The sequence below is a fragment of the Trachinotus anak genome, unplaced genomic scaffold (assembly GCF_046630095.1).
Source record: "Trachinotus anak isolate AG129_WGS33_773 ecotype Australia unplaced genomic scaffold, CSIRO_AGI_Tana_v1 ptg000031l, whole genome shotgun sequence".
Taxonomy (NCBI): domain Eukaryota; kingdom Metazoa; phylum Chordata; class Actinopteri; order Carangiformes; family Carangidae; genus Trachinotus; species Trachinotus anak.
Window position 1 is genome coordinate 5,621,679 of NW_027273882.1, and position 21,290 is coordinate 5,642,968.

Consider the following 21,290-nt stretch of genomic DNA (forward strand, 5'->3'; position numbering starts at 1 on the left):
GAAACCAAAAACATTTGAAACCACAGAGGCACGTAACCTTTCTGTAAACTCTAATTTCCTTCATTTGTTTGACCACATTTCCTGTAGATAAATCCCCTCATTTTCTGCGTCTCGGGGACGTGGAGGTGAACGCCGGACAAAACGCCACGTTTCAGTGTATTGCTACAGGACGCGATACGACGAACAACAAACTCTGGCTACAGGTACCAGCTATACACATGCACATTCACACACGAATGCAAACCATGTTTCTGTGCACTGCTATGAACAAGAAACCATTACCTCAAATGTGTACACTAAAAGTGTAAATTGTCTGGGTTGTCAGAGGCTGTTTCATTTTTCCTTTGAAAATGTACATTTAAAACAGCTGTCAGCTGTTTTGAGATATGTGTCTTTTAGATTCCTGCCTCCCCCCAAACAAAATGGAAGTGATTTAAATTGAGTTTGTTATGCTTATAGTATTAAAAAGATACATTTGCAAAATTAAAGAGCATCACCTTATTTAAGAAATAGTGTTTCATTTCATTTGAACTTCTTTCTACCAAATTAATAGTTTTTATGAAAACAGTTTTTTGAGCAACTCAAACTAAATTAAATTCACTTCCATTTTATAGGATATCAGACGGATATCTAAGTAACTTGGGGGAACTTGCCCTTTAATATGACACTCTTCATATTTGCATCTTTGCAGTAAAAGGGACTGAAGGGACTGCAGATTTACATATCCTTTACTTCCTGTTGTTGATTAATGTGCCATGTAACTAACAAATAAATAAAAACAAATAGAAAAAAGAAATACATATACACATAATCGTGTGCCCCCAGTAGAATGGTGTAGAAACAGACAAACACAAAGAGATGAAACAGTGTACTAAATGTGCCACCCTCAGGACTGGTACGTCCAATAATAAGTTGTCATCCAAACACACACACACACACACACAGTGACTCCAGGCCATACATCCTAGCAGCTAACATGATTAAGAGTTTAATAGCTCCTGATTTCATTATGGCTCTATTGTAGTCATGACCTACAAACCTGCTGTCAGTGAGGTAGTGGGAGGGGAGGGGGGGGGGGGGGGTGAGAATGTGTGTGCATGCCTGTGAGGTCCAGTGCTGACTTGTGACCTTGAGCAAGGCAGTTAACTCTCCGCAGTCCCTGCAGCACCTGATCTTCTCTGTGCGCTTGTCTGTCTGTGATTCAGAGGAGAAATGGAGAAGATATTCCCGTGGCTCAGACCAAAAACATCAACCACAGACGATTTGCTGCCTCCTTTCACCTCAAAGAAGTCACTAATCAGGATCAAGATCTGTACCGCTGCGTCACCCAATCAGAGCGCGGCTCCGGGGTGTCTAACTTTGCTGGTCTTATCGTCAGAGGTGAGGATTTAAAAAAATATTTTCAAGGTTATCTAATTGATTTGCTGTCAACTCTGTACTATGTGTTCTTTCCTGTTTTCCTCTCTGAGTTTATATTTAATATTTTTCAGAGATTATTTTCTCCACTTTAGTAGATAGCTTTTAGTGGAAAGTAAAAAAAAAAAGGTGTCTGTCAAGCTTTTCTGTTTTCTCACAGCACATATCATCACATAGCATAGTGCCAGATTAACCATTAGCAAAAGTGGACTTCTTATTTCAAGCCAGTGACTGTCAGTTTTGCTTTTATTAGCTCTAGCTAGGTAGCTAATTAAGCAAACATAGGTTTCATGGTTCTAAAACATCATCTTTGTCTGACTTTTTAATGTTTCCTCCTGTTGTTTTAAAACAACAATCAATCAACCGATTGACTGATTGTTAATTTACTCTAAAAAAATGAAACCTGTTTGGCTGCTTGGTTTACACAGTAGATGAAGTCAGACAGAGGTTGGAATTATGCTTTATTATCCAAATATTCAAAAAGTATGTTTCACCTTTAACAAGATAAAAGGCATCGTTTGATGGCAGCATTTGAAGACCAACTGTATCACAGCAGAGCAGCAAGGCTGTCCCATTTCCAAGGCTCCTTTGAACGTGGCCCATTAATGTGTCCTTCATTTCCCAGGCAACGCGAAGGGCCCAACAGGTGGATCCTTCACAGCCCAACCAATCCTAAACTTCATTGTCTGTTAGTGATGAATCTCTTTTCAAAAAGAGAATAAGGTGGACTCTTCAAATAGAACAAATCCTCCATAGGCCAGACCTTCTCATTTTGGTAAAGTGTTTGCGTCAATGCGGTCTTCAGAGGTCACGCCTTCATAGACCGCATCCTCCAAATGATGCACCCCCTGAATTGGGACACAGCTTATGTGTTGAATGAACAAGATGGATAAACTCTAATAGCATCCAGGAGCAGCTTTCCCAAAAACGATGTAGTAGATGTGCTGTCATGAACAGGCCTTATTTAACATAACTTATAAAACTAAAACACTAAACACTAGAAAAAAATTTACAAGAATGTAGTAAAGAACCACCACCTTCCAAACCCCACAGAGTACCACTTTTATACCACTTGAACATGTTGATAGATCCAAAGCTTGACAGGTTTCTGAGCCGATCTTGGACAGTCACAGTGAGGAGGAGGGTTATGAATGGTTAAAGTTTATTTGAATCTTTCCATGAAACTGTTGTGACCAAAGTTATGTTATTTATTTATTTATTTTTTTTAATATATTTTGTGCTATGAATAACTTTGCATTGTGTGTAACTTTTAGAATTTGAATTGTCTTTCCAATCAAATGCACATTCACTGTGTCTGACTGATAAGATGAGTCAGTAACACAATATACACTAATGAGGAGAGGTTGTGTGTGTGTATGTAGATGTGTGTATACCAGCATTGTGTTTTACCTCTTGTGTGTGTGTGTTGTGTGAGGGTATGAACCAGCTACACTAGTGTCTATGTGCAAATGTATAAGCTGTGTGTGAGTGTATGAATGGAAATTGTGTGTGTGTGTGTGTGTGTGTGTGTGTGTGTGTGTGTGTGTGTGTGTGCTCCAGCTGTCATGTGCAGCTGACATGTGGTTAATAAGGTGTCACCAATGTGTGTTTGAGACGGGATGCTTTATTCATTCACATCCAATAGCTTACATATTCGATTCATCTCCCAGAGAGAGAGACAGAGGAGGAGGGCAGAGAGGGAGAGGGTAAAGGCGAAAGAGATTCAGAAAGAATGATACGGGAGTGACAGAAGGGAGGGGGGAGAGATGGGAGACGGAGAGGAGGGGTGAGCAGAGAGAGAAGTAGAGATGAGGAAGAAAAGTTAAATGTAAATAGTCAGCTCATTATCCCAAGAATATCCATATCAGAATCAGAGATATGTCTGAATATGTAAACAGCTGAGCAGAGTCATGTTTATTATTCTGCATAAGAGATGGCAGAGGAGAAAGAAATGAGAAATCAAAGCAGAAGCGAGAACCATGAATATGAATATTTGCCAGCGTGGCTCAGATAATGGAGCTCTTACACTGTCCGGTTTAGGGGTTCAACTCTCTGTGTTGCTTGAGCAAGACACTAACACAGCCAGGGTTTCATGTTTGCAGCATACACTGGGAATGAATAGGTTTGTTTCTTCTTTGGTCAAGAAAATCTGGCGGTTTTGGAGACACACTTTCTCTGCGGGACCTCACTGTGTTAGCATGAATATTAAGCGGCTAATGTTTATTTATTGTGAACATCTATTCTTTTTTTTTGTTGAATGTGAGATGGGAAAGAGGAGAGAGATGAGGAATCTGCACAGCAGGAGACATGTGTCTAAACATGAATAGGACCAATCTACATTTATGAAAATAGATTCAGGTTCAATAAGACGCATTGAGCGCAGCGCGTTTCATGGCCAGGCATCGGCTAGAAAAAAAGCCACTTTCACAATCTTTGAAAAGACGCTTTTTTGGAGTTCTGAGGGATATTGGTGATTATGAATATTGATCCAGAGTCTGGTTGTTAGAAAGATATCACAATAAAAGAATGAGGACTGCATGTATGAATGTGGAAGGAGAGGAGCCTCATGTTTATTTATTAGAAATATCAGATGGGAAATGAGAGCCAGAGAAATCAAAGAAACGGGGAATGTGTTTATTTCACTTCTTGAAAAGTATGCGTGTTGGAGATTTGAGGTTCCTGCAGGACATTGACGGCCATGAATATGGACAGAGTTAAGCTGAATTGCTAATGTTTTTACTTATTTTAATATTTATTTATAGATACATTGAAGAGAGAGGGGGAAAGATGGGGGGTGGGATATTAGTGGAGGAATCATGTATCTGGTAGGATTTTGAAGACAAATGGAAAAAAAGAATCATAGGGAGGTGCCAAAATATGACTTGTATACATTAAAAATGTTTGGCAGAAGGGCAGTAACCCAGGTTTCATCTTCAAAGCCTGAAAAGTGGTCCGCCGGGTGATGTTAGATTGCCTTGCTGCAGGTACACACAGGCCTGGTCTATTGATATTTATAACATGTAGATGACAGAGATGTGCGATTATCTTCTCCCCCTGTGTCCTGGAGCTGTCAAGATCAGAGAAAGGAAGCACATTTTGTAGACAGAGGTGCATCATGGGAGCACGAGAGGTGTGACATGGGATTCCCAGATCATCCTCGAAGACATTTCTTTTCTCTCCAAGCAAAAATATGAAAATACCCTGTCCTTTTTTATCAGTTATTTGTTTACTGCATCACAAGGTGATGTCTTCAAACTGCTTGCCGTGTCTTACCAACAAAGCAACAGTCCAAAACCCAAAGATATTCAATAAGTCTGTAACTGGCTGTTATTTTTTATTTTTATTTTTTATTATCGTCGAATTAGTTTGATAGAAAAAAGCCAATGCTCAAGTTGAAGAGCCAGACTCTGCAGCTGTTTTTCCATAATGATTCCTGCTCTGAAGATAAATGGTATATATAAGATATGGTTTTGTGTGAGAGAGATGAAGAGGCGGACTTTAACTGTGTGTGTGTGTGTGTGTGTGTCACTAGTGGTTTGGTCAGAGCCAAGCTCTAATAAAGCCTTGCCCTCTGGTTCCTGCGGTGACAGAGTGCATCATCACGCCAGCTTGTATCTCACACACACACAGAGACACACACACACACCAGTACATCACCATGCCAGCTTGTATTACACACAACCCATGGCCTAAAAAGCTCCTGCAATATTACTGTCACACACCTGCATGCACACAAACACACATCTTATGAGAGCACACAACTGACTGGAATTCATACAACTGTCTTAAAACTGTAATGGTCCACTTCTAAATTGGCCTTTTCTTCCTCACACACTCACACACACACACACACACACACACACACACACACACACACACACAAACACACACTCTCTCTCACTCTAAGTAACAGTGACAGGTGGAGCTTGAGGCGTAATAGAACTACAGAAAACCTACTACCACTGTTGGCTGTTGATATGACTGAGACACACACACACACACACACACACACAGACACAACACACACACACACACACTTGCACATTCATACACTCCTCTCTAGTTCTTGAGGTCAGATGTCCTCCAGTGAGTACCATAGTGATGTCAGCAGCGGTCTGTGAAAGCTAAACTTTATTGACAAGGTTGCTGACGATGGACAACAAAGGAGAACATGCCTAGTGGGCGCCAGTCACCAACGACTTCCTTTCATTTGGTCTGTCTGTCTCCATCTTTTTTATTAACTACATCATAAATCTTTAATCATGTATTGATGCCCCAGGAGTTTGTTTTAAAGCTAATATCACTGAAGAAAGCGAGTGACAGTGAAAGCAAATTAATCAAGGAGATGGGTTAGGTCAGAAACGACACACACATTTGAACTTTTTCCCAATGTTGATTTGTTTTGTTTTTATCATTTAGCTTTGACCCAAAAAGTGAGAAATGATGAGAGGGTTCACATGTGATTAATAATAAAAAAGATGGTGACAAGAAACCCATCGCAAAAACGGCACCATTATGATTTGTTATATTTTTTTTAGGTCAACTGTACAAATGACAAGTGATGGAAAAATCAAAAGCGTGAACCCGTTCCAGCTCTTGTTTTTTCTCCGGAGTCACATAATGACCCACTTACATTCTTAACTGTTTCATTTTTATGTCTATTATTTATCTTTTGGATATTCAGTAGGTTTTTAAGTAACACACAAACATGTATTCAAGTTAACACGCAGGCTGCAAGCAGGCGAGCCCACTGTTTTTGGTTTTTTTTATGCTTGAATAAATCTTTGTGAGTTTTTGCTTTATTTCTTTTATTTGTTTGTTAATCATCAAGTTGTTTATTTTGTTTATTTGATGGCATTGCGAGCTGACATGTTGTTGACGTCGTTGGTTTTCTGAAGCCACTTCAGCATTCATTATCTGAATTCAACTATCTGCGCTTGTGTGTGTGTGTATGTGTGTGTGTGTGTGTGTGTGTGTGTGTGTGTGTGTATATGTGTGTGTGTGTGTCTGTGTGTGTGTGTGTGTGTGTGTTTGTACACGCACATGTGCTGTCAAACTAGTGTTTCATCTTTCTCTTAAAAAAGACACTTCCCAGTCTGCACCTCTCTGACAGCCATATTCAACACACACACACACACACACACACACACACACACACACACACACACACACACACACACACACACACACACAGAAATGTAAACACAAACACTCATATCCACACAAAGAGAAAACGTGGTGACAGCAATGCAGAATATAACTATTAATGGAACAACGTGCACAGTAACACACACACACACACACACACACACACATATATATATAGTTTAGATAATACTCACTTTGATACGATATGATTGAAGCTGGATTACAAATAAATCATATTTTTCCTATCTTCTTACAGATAACAGCATTTCTGAGCGGTGTCTTTGAGAATGTGTCTGAGAGAGATACAGTCTATATGATTTACTGTCTGTGAGATGGATCACAGTGTATGTATGTATGTGTGTGTTTGCATGTGTATGGAGATTATATGTGATTAATTCATGTGTTGATCTGTGTGTGTATGTGTCAAGTAGATGAACCTTTGATGCAGAGTGTGTTAAGGTAGTGCGTGTTGCGCTTTAGGCTTGTCAATCACAGATGTGTGACAGTTAGCACTGATCTGACTGACTGTCCCTGAACCATCACACATCCATCACATTTACGTACAAGTATATAAACACAGTATTTTTTCACAGAGTTTTCAAGGCACGTGTCTAATGAAAACTACAGTATGAGGCAGTAGCAGTATTCAATGTTTGATATGAAAAATTAAAATGTCATTGCTCAGTCAATCAAATTCAGTCAAAGCAGTTTCTATTTTAATGTCTCTTTTTATAAAATACAGTCTTATCTAAGCAGGTAGAGCTGATCATTTTTTACTGTTACCCTCGCTAAATCTGTGCCAATCAAAAACAAGGTGAGAAGCAGATGAGGTTGAGAAAAATTAGGTAAACTTGTGAAATTGACTTTATATTGAAAGACATACAGTTCACCAAATGGCAATATGAGCTGCTGTGGTTAAAACCCCTGATCCTGCAGAAAAATGTGCAGAAAAAATGTCCAAATCCATATGCAGACTTATTTATATTGTGGTTAGCAAGCTATTACTCATCCAAGCCCCTCTCAGATATGCATCTCATTACTTAAATGCGCTGTTAATCTCATGTCTGAACTAGAATGGCACTCAGCAGAGTGCATACTGCCAAGGCCAAACATTTTCTTTCAGCAGATCTGGATTATTATCTGGATCTGCATCAAACTGTAAAAAGCAGCATAATTATGTCTGAATTTTTACCTAAAGATCTATGTATTATTGCCTGAGAAATTGACGAAAATGTTGAAAAATGCCCCATCTCTCAGTGTTCAGGAGAGTGATAAAAAATCAGTCCAGATCCTGAATCTGCACCAAAATGTAATGGGTTCTCTCCTGGTCCATGTCCCATCCCTGGACAAGAGGTCAACCTGGTGTTTATCATTCTCTGCTTCTGCACCAATGGACTTCACTATCAGAAATCCCTGTTTAATAACAATAAATTATGAAACTTATGAGGAAATTTATTACACAGTTCACAAGAGGACAAGCAGGGGCGAGTGCACCTCATTCCCAGGATGGTCCTTAATTATGGTTTTAACAGAAATAGTTTTCAAATCCACCACTTATAAACCTGTGCTCACTCTTCTTCTGTCATATCATTACTTTTTAAATTCACAAAATTCCTCAGAGGAAAATATCATGATAGTACGTAAATGTCCTGTCTTATCTGAATGAACATTAACATAAAAGACACCTTTGGTGAATAATTAAAAAGCATTTTACTTTATCAGTGTGAGCATGTGAAAGGGACTCAAAGTGTTGGTCACTATAGTTGAGACTTTTTGAAGCTGCTTCTCACTAAAATCCACCCAGTGTTTTGAAGGTGGAAGTCTTTTGATGTGAAGCACCTGGAAAAGGCATGTTTGCATTAATATTAAGTTCATTACAACACAAACAACACAGCAAAGGAGAGTGAATCAGTGCGTGAAACATAATGGCTTTAAGCCATGATGATACTAGATGAAAGTAGCCGTATGTAAACCTTGTTATGTGAAGTGTCTGAAAGGCTCTGTATAAACAGAATGGATTATTGAACTATACTTGTTAAGAAAATAAAGAACAAGATACAAGATACTTCAAACAACAGCATCTACTGAAACCTGAACTCTTTGTCATCACAGTGAGTGAGTGCAGTTACCCCTTAGTATGATCTGCCTAATGATTTGGGTCATAATATAGTATATTAATAGCATGATCAGTAGTATAGTATAGTGTAGTTTTTATTATTTACTGGTAGTTTGTTTGGTTTGTTGTGGTCAGACATTTCACATTCAGCTGTCATACTGACAAGGCTTTGTATCACAGAGACTACAGTATGTTGTTCCTTTCGACACTACCCTCCTTTGTTATATGGTGACCTTGTTTCTGTGTGTTTCATTCATCTTCTGAGGCACTTTGAAACCATCTTTTATGATCTCGTTCATTGTTTTCTCTCCTCAGAGCCTCCGCACCCCATCGCCCCACCCCAGCTGCTGGGCGTCGGCCCTACGTACCTACTGATTCAGCTCAATGCCAACTCCATATTTGGAGATGGACCTATCATACTGAAAGAGGTATGTTCTATATGAGATAATGAATGGTTTTAAGCAATAATTTCTACACATGTAGCAACACAGTATGACGCCACTGTGAACTGTGGCGTCAAAGTGAACAGGAAGAACATAATAAACCTCTGATGAGATGACCACAGCAGTGAATTTTATTCTTTTCATGGATAGCAAGAAAACTAAATGGTTTCTGTGTGACACGTTTTGGGAAACACACCTTTTCGCTTTCTTGTCAGGAGTTAGCATTAAGCTATCGCCAGGTTAGCTTATCTTAAAAACAACTAGTGTGGCTTGTTAAAAGTTACTGCGTGTACAGATTAAACAAACCAAATTCAATCAGTAAAATTAAAGATGCTTGTAGGCAGATCTTTAAAAAACTTTGGCAAAAGCCAGGCGAGCTGTTTCTCCCTGATTGCACTCTATATGCTAAAGCTAACAGGAGTCGTATCAGTCTTTTCATTTGCTTTTGGCAAGAAAGCCAATATGTGAATCTCAAACTAGATAGAGAGTGTCTAATCTTGGTAAAGCAAGTCATGTTTTTAAGTCTTGATCTAACATCTACATTGAGACTCAAGATGAATTCTAATGAACATCGAACACTTGTGTAATGTAACTCTAACATGTAATATGTGATTTCCTGTCTTTCAGGTTGAGTACCGTATGACATCAGGCAGCTGGACAGAGACTCACGCTGTGAACTCTCCCAACTATAAGTTATGGCACCTTGACCCAGACACAGAGTACGAGATCAGAGTCTTACTAACCAGACCAGGAGAGGGAGGGACAGGCAAACCTGGACCACCACTCATTACCAGGACCAAGTGTGCAGGTAGGCCATAATAAGGAAATGTATTAGTTTTGTAAGGCAAAAAGTTATCAAATAAAGCCAGGATGAATTGAATATGATTAATATCAGTTTGACGTATAATCACTTATATGTCATTGCTCTATTTAGTATAATGTGTTGTTCTGAAAGTGAATTATAAAGATGTACATCCACCCAAAACATGATAAACTTGATTCTGCACGAAAAAATGCCGGAAACTTAGTGAAGTTGAGTCGGCTTGTGCACACCGCTTTTTCTGCCTGTGTGATTGTCTATCGATCCGTCCATCTGCTGTTGTTCTTTTTATCTTGGTATCTATATTTTAGTTGGTGGAATGATATTTGTACTCTGCGCAGACAGTGAGAGGAGAGATGTAGCGAGGGATGGAATTGGAGAAGAAAGGAGGGGAGAGCCTGAGTCAGTATGTGGTTGCTCAGTGATCTGAGAGAAAGAGTGATTAAAATACTGGAGGCTCTCTCCACCTTTCTCATTTTTTATCCTGCTTTTTTTCCCTTCTCTCACCTCATTCCTGCTTTCTCGCTGGTGCTCCTCCTTTTTCTCATATCTTCCATCCCTACCTCTGTACCTCTTTTTCTACTTTGTTCCCTGTGACTGCCCCCCCCCTTCCCACCTCTCTCTCCCTATCTCTTTCTCTCTCTGTGGATCAATAGACGGAGGGCAGTAACACTGTCTGACATTTGTAGAAATAAACGACTGAAATATAAACACAGCTAGCCTGAGGGAGAGAGACAGGGTGCGCAAGAGAGGGTTGATATGAGAGAGAAAGAGACAGAAAGAAAAGCAATGAGCTTGAATGAGAAACCGAACAAGGGAGCAATGGAGAGATGATGAAAAACAATAAGGCTGGAAAAGAAAGAGAGGAGAGAATAGGAGCGGGGTGAGCGAGCGAGAGAATGATGAAACTGGAGAATGGAAATGAAAGAGAGATGAAAACTCATAACCATGGGGCTTGAATGATGTCTGCCAACCTGTGTATGTGTGTGTGTTTGAATAAATTTGTGTGTGTGTGTGTGTGTGTGTGTGTGTGTCTGTTTGTGTTTATTGACAGAGAGGAAGTCATAGACTTGTTGAGGCGACTCATGTATTGAACAGTTTCCTGTTTGACAGGAAGAGGAAATTAATCTTCTTCTCCTCTCTCACGCAGGAACACATTTAATGTGTTGATGTATCAGACCACAGCAGGGACATAGGGTCATGAATTTAGAGAATTACATCAACTTATTTTGTATATCTGAATCGTTTTTGTCTACTGAATAGAAAATATTAATGTATCAAAGAAAAAATTTTAAATTATTTATGGTCTTCTAAGCAATTTGTGCTCTAACAACATTTCAGGGACTGACAGAGCAGCAAATGTCCTCATGCACAAACTAGAGTCCATCGTGTGATGGGATTACACCAGCCACAACACCCGTCTACATGTTGACGTTAAGGCCACGAGTACTCAGTGGTATTACTACATTATTACATGAGTAGCCATGTCAGTTTTTATTTATAAAGCGCCAAATCACAACAGAGGTTATCTGAAGTCACTTCAATTCAAATGAAGCAGGTCTAGACGGCACTCTTTTTAATATTATTTACAGACACTCAGCAGTTCCCAATGTAAGCAAGCACTTGGCAACAGTGGCAAACAAAACTTCCTTTAAGAGGCAGAAACCTCGAGCAGAACCAGGATACTCAAGGTACTCAGTACTCATGAGTCAGACCACACCCCTCCTTGATCTCGGCCGTGGTGAAATAATTGTCCACAGACAAATAAACATCTGCCAGAGAGCTCAAACCCGCTTCTGTGGTAGTTCCCAGAACCACATTTTACCATGATGACACACACAGAGACTCAGGAGGTGAAAACAACATCAGCCCCACTGTTAGTGCTGGTAATTACCTAGTTTCACGTTCAAGTTCAGAGTTCTGTTTCTCAAACAGTTTTTGTAATGCTACCATTGAGTGACACGTGTTCATTTCTTTTAAAAACAAACAAGCAAACAAAGATAGACCTGCTCAGATGTATTAACAACACATCTGGAAAAAGACTTAATTTACCTTGAAAACAAATTGAATAATCTCAGCCTACGCTCTGCTCTGTTTGGCATGCTTTAAAGGAATTGTTCCATTGTGGGAAATACGCTTTTCATTCCAGGGTGGTTGTGAGGCTCAAAAAATGTATTCAGTGTTTACAGCCACTCTTTTTTCAATGATAGTGTATGGGGAAATGCTTTTTTGGTCAGTATGCATAGCATGAAGAAGCGGAATATCTTAAAGTAGCAGTGAATATCATGCGTGGTCACTACTCCAAAATCACCTCACAGCCCAGCGCCATGACTAGGGGCAGGTTCAGTGACAACAGCTAGCCAGGAAATAGCACATATTTCCCCTGCCCCTATAAATCTCCAACTTGAAGTTTTTACACTTTGGTTCTTGTAAAGAGTAAACAAACAAGATATTACGTGTTAATTACAGAGCTTTAGAGGTGCTGGCTGGAGGATTTGGTTACTTTTGGACGACCTGTTTCCCCCTGTCTGGTCTTTATGCTACAATAACCAGGCATTGGCTGTAGCTTCATATTTTATTTTAGGTTTACAATACTACATGAATTAGACATAATTACTCAAATTATACTATAAATAATGTACAATAGACATTGGGGTAATTTGCAGAATCTATTATTAAAGTAATGATGCCTTCCTACCTGTCTCTTTCTGGTTTCAGTGTGACTGGGTCATTCACATTCAGACTCATACATACACGCACAAATGCCTGTGCACATTTGGAGATATGAGTGTGTGTGTGTGTGTGTTTGTTGAGAGAGTGAGACAGACACACAAGGGGTAGAAATGTTATTTAAATGGTAATGATTCCTTTGCTTTTTCTGTTTGGTTAGGTTTGTCTGATCCCACCACCTGTAGTTTACTGAGTATTTAGTTCAACACAAAATAATGAAGACATGCCCACACACTCACACAGTGAGATGTGTGCACAAACACCAGGCATAAACCCAATCTATCACCACACAAAACACAGTTTAATTAAAAACCAATAATGCTGATAAAATACAGAGCAGACATCACACACACTGCAGAGCAACTCATGTGATACTCGGCAGGATTTCATCTCTTCCTCTCCAATAGCTTTTCTTTTCATCTCTTCCTCTGCACTTTTTTTTTATCTCTTTTCTATCTCTACTTCTTTCTCATGCTTCCTCTGTCTCTCCTTCTCCCCCCACTCTTCTGGATTTTTCCTCTGTGGTGATTTATTGCTCTTGTCTGAAGGGTGAAAAATAATCAACTTGAAGTGAAGAGTTAGTGTGTGTGTGTGTATGTGTGTGTGTGTGTGTGTGTGTGTGTGTGTGTGTGTGTGTGTGTGTGTGTGTGTGTGTATGTGTGTGTGTGTGTGTGTGTGTGTGTGTGTGTGTGTGTGTGTGTGTGTGTGTGTGTGTGTGTGTGTGTGACAGAAGAAGGTGATGAAGTAGCTTTTAATCCAAATCCTGAATTTTCTGCTGAAAACCTCTTGGTCATGGCAGGTTAGATACACCACACACACACACACACACACACACACACACACACACACACAAAAGCCATAGTTACACAGGCATGAGCACACACTGAAGAGAGACACACTAAGCGGCATTGAGAAATGTACATACACACACACACACACAGTTCAGAAGAGTCACAGTATTTCTCCTGTGTTGCACGAACTCAGCATCACTTGGATTAATGGAAGAATGGAATCACAAAACTCACATTTCCAGACACACAAACGCGGATGTTGTAGGAATCACACACAATATATTGCATGTACTTCTTTATATATGTGAAAATACACACATACACAGTCAGCAGGACGACGCTTTAAGGGTCAGGCCCTTGAAATAGCACCCAGTGGACTTACAGGCACAGTACTGTCCAGTATGTGTGTTTGAGAATCTGTCAACTTTACAATTGGGAACTGTTCTCATAATTTTCAAGGGTGTGTTTTTTGCATGGATAATTCTCTGCCTTTAACAGACACATGCAGATTTGTAGATATGGGGAAAACCATAAGAGAGAGATAAGATAAGATAGGACTTTATTGATCCCACCACGGGGAAATTTGTGCGTTAGAGCAGCCAAAACATTGTCATAATTTTCCTTGAAAGGACATTTGACATTTTGTAATGTGCAACAGTTGGGCCAGCCATAGAAACATGAATGTTCATGAGTGACTGAGTGATCAAGTTACACCATTGGTCAGCTGGCCAAGTGTTGGAGTTTCCCCATTGGCTGTTGCTCTTTCAAAAAGATTTAGGGCAAACAAGCCGTGTTGTCAGCTTAGTGTCTTTGTCACCGACTTTTCACTTTTTTTGTTTGTTTTTCAAGAAAGCACTTTTTGGACAAACCTTAGCTACTTCTGAGCACGGCATCTCACGGGAATAACCTTCTAACTTTCTTTCCCAGTGAATATTATACACTATAGCTGAACAGTCATTGTCTTTAACTTGTGTGTTTGGTGATTTCGTCAGATGATGTTTCAGTTATAAAATCAAGATTTTAGCAGCAGAGCAGCAGCTTGGAAGTGACTGCTGGTTAATGGGCCATGTTTCAGTCACTATTTCATACAAAACATGTAAAGGAGAACAGCTTTATTGGAAATTCAGCTGTATAAAAACACTGTATATGTGAGCACAGAGAGTAGGAGAGAAGCAAAAATGCTGAAACCGGCTGACACCAGGCAGAATGCAAATAGCGCCGTCCAGCTATATTCTAGGCTTTGACCTGGTCTTGTTATAATTCAGCTTCCTTCTCATATCCTTAGGCATGTGTTTAATTACTCCTCATTGCTTTTACCAGCCTGTCTTTGTAAATATAGATGTTTTGAAATGTTGTTTTATTCATGAGAATTTCTGTCTCATCATCACTCGCAAGGTATAATTTGTTTTCTTTTTCTGAGCCTGATTTCAAACAAATCCCCCACACTGAATTATGGTGATACCATTTTTTAGCTGTATAAGACAGCCGAAGTTATTGATTTCATAATTAGCCTCTGCATTGGCAAATCAGAGCCAAATTCCACATAGCTTGCAAGTGCAAATTGAAAACCGGGTGCAGCGTAAATTTGCACCTTTCATGTACTTAAATCTGGTCCAAAGAGAGGCAGAGACATGCAGAGGGAATAAGAGATAGATCCAGAATGAATGAAGGGAGTTTCATTTGTCTTCTTCATGACAGTGGAAGGATTACCAGGAACTAATTGGACAGATTAACTGGGATTTAGCTGCATCTCCTGTCACCCTTTTCTGTTTCCTCCCCTCCTATCCTCTCCCCTTTCCATTCCTCTTTTCTTCTCTGCTTTTCTTTCAGCTTCCCTATTTCCTGCTCTGTGCTCCTTTCACTGTATATTTCTTGGCTCTTCCTGCTGCTTCATGTTGAGGGACAGGTTTTTTTTTTCCACCCTTAGCGTAGTTCTATTTCATTTAGTTTATTTCCTTTCCTTTTGTTTTCTGTTCTTTAATTCCAACCTCTGGATGCTGCTGATATGAAGCTTGCTGTCCTTGGTGTTATTGTTGGTGTTTATTGGTATTGTTATTGTTTTCAAAGCTCCATCTGTGGAGAACAAAGCCTTTTAGTTCCAACATGAATCCAGCCGTTTGTCTGTCTACCGGAGGAGGAGAAAAGGACAAGGCAGCCTCTGTGGTTTACCGTTGGACCAGGTCCCGCTTGACTCTGGCCACGTTCCAAACTAGTTATCATCTTTCCCCGTTCCTCCTCTCAGTCTCTCTCTCTTCTCCTCTCTCATCTTTCTCTCCCGTTTCTCTCTCTGCTCCCTTTATCTGTCCCTCACTCCCTCCAGCCCCAGTTTCATTTTTACAGGCATTGCTTTGTTTTTCTGCTCTTCTTTACTCATTTTTTATGCTACTCTCTTTGCTCCCTTTCTTTCTTTCTTTCTTTCTTTCTTTCTTTCTTTCTTTCTTTCTTTCTTTCTTTTGTCCATGTGCTTTCATTGTTTCTCCTCTTACCTTGTTCTACCTGCTTTCACTACCCCCCAGTAAACAGACAGAGATAAGCAACATTACACTATGGGTAGGAGAGGTAGAAGGTGGGGGTGTTAATCCAGGTTAGTGTGTGTGTGTGTGTGTGTGTGTGTGTGTGTGTGTGTGTGTGTGTGTGTGTGTGTGTGTGTGTGTGTGCGTGCGTGCGTGCGTGCGTGCGTGTGTGTGTTTGTTTGTGTGTGTGTGTGTGTGTGTGTGAGACAGGCAGCTAGTCATATATTTCGTTTTAATTCTATGTTGAGGACCATCAGTGTGAAGCAGTGTTAGCATCAAGAGACTCTGAAATCAATACTATTTATTACACTGCCCTAACTGTGTGAGTGTGTGTGAGTGTGCATGCATGTGTGTGTGTGTTTGTGTGTATTTCCATCCTAATAGCTAGGTTTATGGTGAGGATCACAAGTATTGATTTGATCAGGGAGAGAGACAGAGAGGAAGAGACCAAGACAAGTGAGGAAGAGACAGAAAGAGACGAGAGACAGGCAGAGAATGCAGTAGATCTCTCTCTCTCTCTCTCTCTCTCTCTCTCTCTCTCTCTCTCTCTCTCTCTCTTTCTCTCTTGCTCTATTTAAATGTCAGCCATCTAATAACAGGTTGAGGCAAAAATGAAATGCTCTGACCCTTCAGCTATTAACACACACACAATCACAGTTGAGCGGTAATATTTGTGCTGCAGCTCAGCACACAATTACCTTCCCATGTGACTTCACAACCTTCCTTCCTCTCTTTTTTCTCTTTTGTGTTTCCTCTCATATGTCTATATGTGTCTTTTATTAGTGAGCGATTTGCATCTGAATGACTTCGACATGTTTGTATTCCGCTTACAGCTCATTGTGTGCGAGTGTGTATGAGAGTTGTGTTTGCCCTTGATGATGCATTCATATTATGAGAAGTTTTATCAAGAACACACACACACACTTATACACACACCTATACATGCTCCACTTAGATTTAATCTCGATTCGGTCACAACCTGAAGTGCATATGTGTGTGTGTGTGCGTGTTTGGGTAATAACCAATTGTGAGAATGGCCGTGCCTGTGAGTCTGTGTTCATGTGTGTGTGAGTGACAGGCAGATAATGGGCTGTCAGAAGAAGCGACAAGTTTGTGTCCTTGTGTTGTCTCCTCTGAGAGAGGAAGACCCAGAGAAAAACAAGAGTACGAGGCAAGGAGGGTTTGGGGAGAGACGTGCATGTGTATTTAAGGTGAGCTTTTTATTAAAAAATCCTGAAAGGACACGAGGAAGCAGGAGGGTTACAGAGAGATGGAGACAGAAAATGGAAAGAACATCAACAGGTGATAAAACAATTATTACTGTGGATGAAAACTTTTCAGTTTATGACGAGGAACAGCAAACAAAACTCTTAATTAAATTTGTTCCGGTCACTCAGTCACAGATTCACAGAAAGATCAGTGTCAGAGGTAATCAAGGCATATTTGGTAATGGCTGTGTTGAGGTTGAGCAAACTCATTTGTTTGTCATCATAACCAATTGACCTTTCAGCCATGATATCAAAATTACTTTTAATACCTTATGTGCATTTTACTGATGAAACATATGTACTTTAACTCAAGTAACCTTTTAAATCTTGCAAGTAATAGAACATCTTTGGGTCTTAATACTTCTTCCAGCTCTACTCCTCTAACAGAATTACGTACGAGAAACATATAGAAGTAAACAGAAACAGCTCAACCTCACTAATCTTCATTCAGTATCTCTGACGAGACAGAAAATTACACTTTTATAGCCTCAAAGTGTAGTTCCAATTTTGAAAACATGTCTTTTTGACTATCTGTAAAAGTCACCATACAGCACTGGCTTTAACCCTTGTAGATCGAGTGGTAACGGCTGTGTGAGTAGTGGATGGAGCTGCGCTGTATGTTCCGTGGCGTGATAACAGCTTTCTTGATTGAGCGATATCTGTTCTAGTTAGAGAAGTAGTTCCCTGAGTTTGAGAAATAGCTCTTCTGCAACGATTGGTGCCCAGAAAAGATAATAGCTTTCCTACAGAGAAGGTAGAAGAGCTAGAGGACTGTCTCTTCTGTGCTAGGTGGTCCAACCTTACTGTTGAATGGCTGGGAAAACCACTGAAACATTCGTCACACAATTCATTGCTTAAAATGCAGTGAACTGATATGAGCAGGCAGAGAGCAGAAAGGGAAAGTTTTGGTTTTGTGTTCACAGTCTTGCCTGTGACTGTGAGCGTATGTGTGTGTAGAGGTGGGTGGGGTCTGGGGGGTTATTGATCCGGTTAAATGAGCCAGTTACAGTAATTAAAGCTCTAGGCAGGCAGGAGAGAAGGTAGATTATATTGACAATAACAGTTGTGATTACACATCAAAGATGGAAATCAAATATGTGCCTTGTAGAAATTACAGCATTTGAGAAATAGTTGAATGGCAGTGAGGAGCAGAAACAGATGTTCATAAAACCCTTGTTTTACTGAGGGAAACTGTTGACTCAGCATACTTGGCCTTTTTTTGGCAACACATTTGGCAAACACACAAGTCCATTTTTCCATACTCAAAAGTGCACAGAAATGATAAACTTAGGAGATATTTTTGAAGTTCACTAAAACCTCTTCCCATGGAAATTCATCAGAAAATGGTGATGTCGCCAAACGCTTGCTCTTTGTGGGAACTGTTGGGTTTTTCTCTGTAACAAAGTAAGGTCTTGACCTTGCCCTGTAAAGTGCCTTGAGATAATGTATATTATGATTTGGCGCTATACAAATAAAATTGAATTGAATTGAATTGAATTGAATTGATTGTTTTCCCTGACTGCACTGCTCTTTGCCACTTGTGGTTGACCTTTTTTCTCTGTGTTCCTCTCCCTGTTTCTGTAGAACCCATGCGGACTCCTAAGAGGCTGAAGATTGCTGAGACCAGGTCTCGTCTGATAGCGGTGGACTGGGAATCATTGGGTTACAACATCACCCGCTGTCACACCTTTAACGTGACCATCTGTTACCATTACATGACTGCCAACAACCACAGCAAGGCTGACTGCTTGGATATGGACCCTAAAGGTAGTACAGGAGTATTGTTGATACAGTGTTACTGTGACTTGCTGTTTATTGTTGTGTTGAATATGACACTATAGGAGAAAGCAATATTTAATATGTAAAGGCTGTATTATGGGTAGATTTTTAAAGTAGTACAGTATAAAATACCAGTGAAAACAAAAGTGACTGAGAACTGTCTGGATAAAAAGCCAACACCTCAAGTGCATGCTGAAATACTATATAAAACAAATATACTCATCACCAATGAGCCCTCAGGTGGTAAGTGGACTGTTGATTCTCAGTAGGATTAACAGTGCCCATATCAGCAACTATTTCATTTTAACAGTGGCCATTTGATTATGTATTAACATCAGACACATTAATCAAATTACATTTCAAATATATGCAAGATGATTTCATATATATTCAAGTTCTAGTAACCAAATATTGGTGGAAATCTTGTATATGACTGAATGCCCTCCACTACTGATCTGGCATAAGCAATATTAATAATGCATTTAGAGCTGGAGCAATTAATTTATTGATAAGTCATTTGACAGAAAATTAAGCTGCAACTGTTTTGAGTCAATAACTTTCACTAATTCATTTCAAGCATACATGACTCTGGTTACAGCATCTGCAATGTCAGGATTTGAAGCTTTTTCTGTTTTATATAATCGTAAACTGAAGGTTTTTGGTTCTTAAACTAAATCAATAGAAAATTATTGTTAGTTGCAGCCTTAGATGCATTAAAAAGTGTCAATTGCTGTTGTTTTACAAAAGACTTATGGATTTTTTGTTGGGTTTTTTTTCTTCTTTTCCTTCCCTTAGCTCCACGCCACCTGGTGGGAAACCTGCCACCCTACACCAATGTCAGCCTGAAGATGATTCTGACCAATCCAGAGGGACGGAAAGAGAGTGACGAGACCATCATACAAACTGATGAAGATGGTGCGATAATCAAAGCTGACTTATTTATTCATTTATTTATTTTCTTTAAAAAAAATATTTATCTATTTTTTGTATGTTAGCTTCTGCAACAGTTGCGAAAAAAGTAAATCTGATTCAGTAGGAAAGGTCTTGAATTATAACTTTGGGGTACACAAAGCACCTCAACAAGTCATGTCTGTGTGTATTCCCTTCTGTATTTACTACTTTCATTTGAGGAATTTTAATGTTAATTTCTTTAGCATTGCATAATTTTGTCTGTGTATGTGATGACAGTTCCAGGTCCAGTTCCCAGTCAGTCACTAAGAGCTACTCCATTTGAAGACAGAATTCTTCTTTACTGGAAGGAACCAGCTGAACCCAATGGAATCATCATACAGTATGAGGTACTACCAGTAGTCGCAGTAGTAGGAACCAAACTAGCAACATGATGAGTTGGAAAAATGTTAAAAACTGGTTTCTGTTTCTCGGCAACACCTCAGATCAGCTACAGCGGCGTGCGTTCATTTGACCCTTCGGTGCCTCTCCAGCGGCCGGGACTCACAGTGTCTCTGCCTTCAAACGCCACCTATCACCTGTTCTCCCAGCTCCACCCAGGTGTCACATACCAACTCTCAATACGAGCATCCACCTCTAAAGGATTCGGTCCTCCAACTACGCTCAACGTGACTACTAACATTTCAGGTAGAAAATAAGTTTTGATATGTTTATTATGATAAAAAAAATTTTTTTAAATATCACATTTCAGTAGATCACAAGGTGATCTGTGTAGACTAATACAGACTCTGATGTTCATTCTTCAGCCCCGACAATAGATGAGTACGATGGGTCAGAGGCCTTTCTGAATGAAACTGCAACAACCATCACCGTCCTGCTCAAACCTGCCCAGGCCAAGGGAGCACCTATAAGGTACTGCATGCATACCTGTGAACATATATGTGTGTATATGTATACAGTATACACTAAATACCCAAATCTAGGCTTTTGTTGCACCAGCGCCATTTGGTTAAAATTCATATTTCTTATCTTTGGTGTTGCATATTGTAGATTCTTAGTTTTCTCCTGAATGTAAAACAGCTGTTTAGGCATAAAAATAAACAAAGGGCATCAGGTAGTTATTCTTGTAAGTATGCGTGAACAATGTAGTGGTCGAGCTTGAACATGTGCACTGTAGCACAAGCAGTTATTATTGTACTTATGCCAAACATGTTATTTTCTAGGAGTAACTTGAGATCAGAGGTCAGTGATTAAGTCAGCTAAGCCACATAAACATGATACGTAGCTACACAACCTCTTTTTGAAATTATACCTGAGAAATATTACATTTATAATTCTATTGTTTTATCTATGAGCA

At 39.7% G+C, this 21,290-nt stretch overlaps 1 protein-coding gene across 10 annotated transcripts in view; it reads left to right on the forward strand.

The window, feature by feature from the left end:
• ptprk (protein tyrosine phosphatase receptor type K) overlaps positions 1–21,290 on the forward strand; it is a 109,313-nt gene that overhangs the window by 58,811 nt on the left and 29,212 nt on the right. For all 10 annotated transcript variants that reach the window (XM_071467234.1, XM_071467228.1, XM_071467230.1 and 7 more), the window contains 9 exons: positions 88–203; positions 1,206–1,380; positions 8,996–9,108; positions 9,751–9,931; positions 18,830–19,012; positions 19,820–19,939; positions 20,213–20,322; positions 20,419–20,620; positions 20,740–20,845. In XM_071467234.1, the coding sequence (XP_071323335.1) occupies positions 88–203; positions 1,206–1,380; positions 8,996–9,108; positions 9,751–9,931; positions 18,830–19,012; positions 19,820–19,939; positions 20,213–20,322; positions 20,419–20,620; positions 20,740–20,845 (1,306 nt within the window). The remainder of the gene's footprint in view (positions 1–87; positions 204–1,205; positions 1,381–8,995; positions 9,109–9,750; positions 9,932–18,829; positions 19,013–19,819; positions 19,940–20,212; positions 20,323–20,418; positions 20,621–20,739; positions 20,846–21,290) is intronic.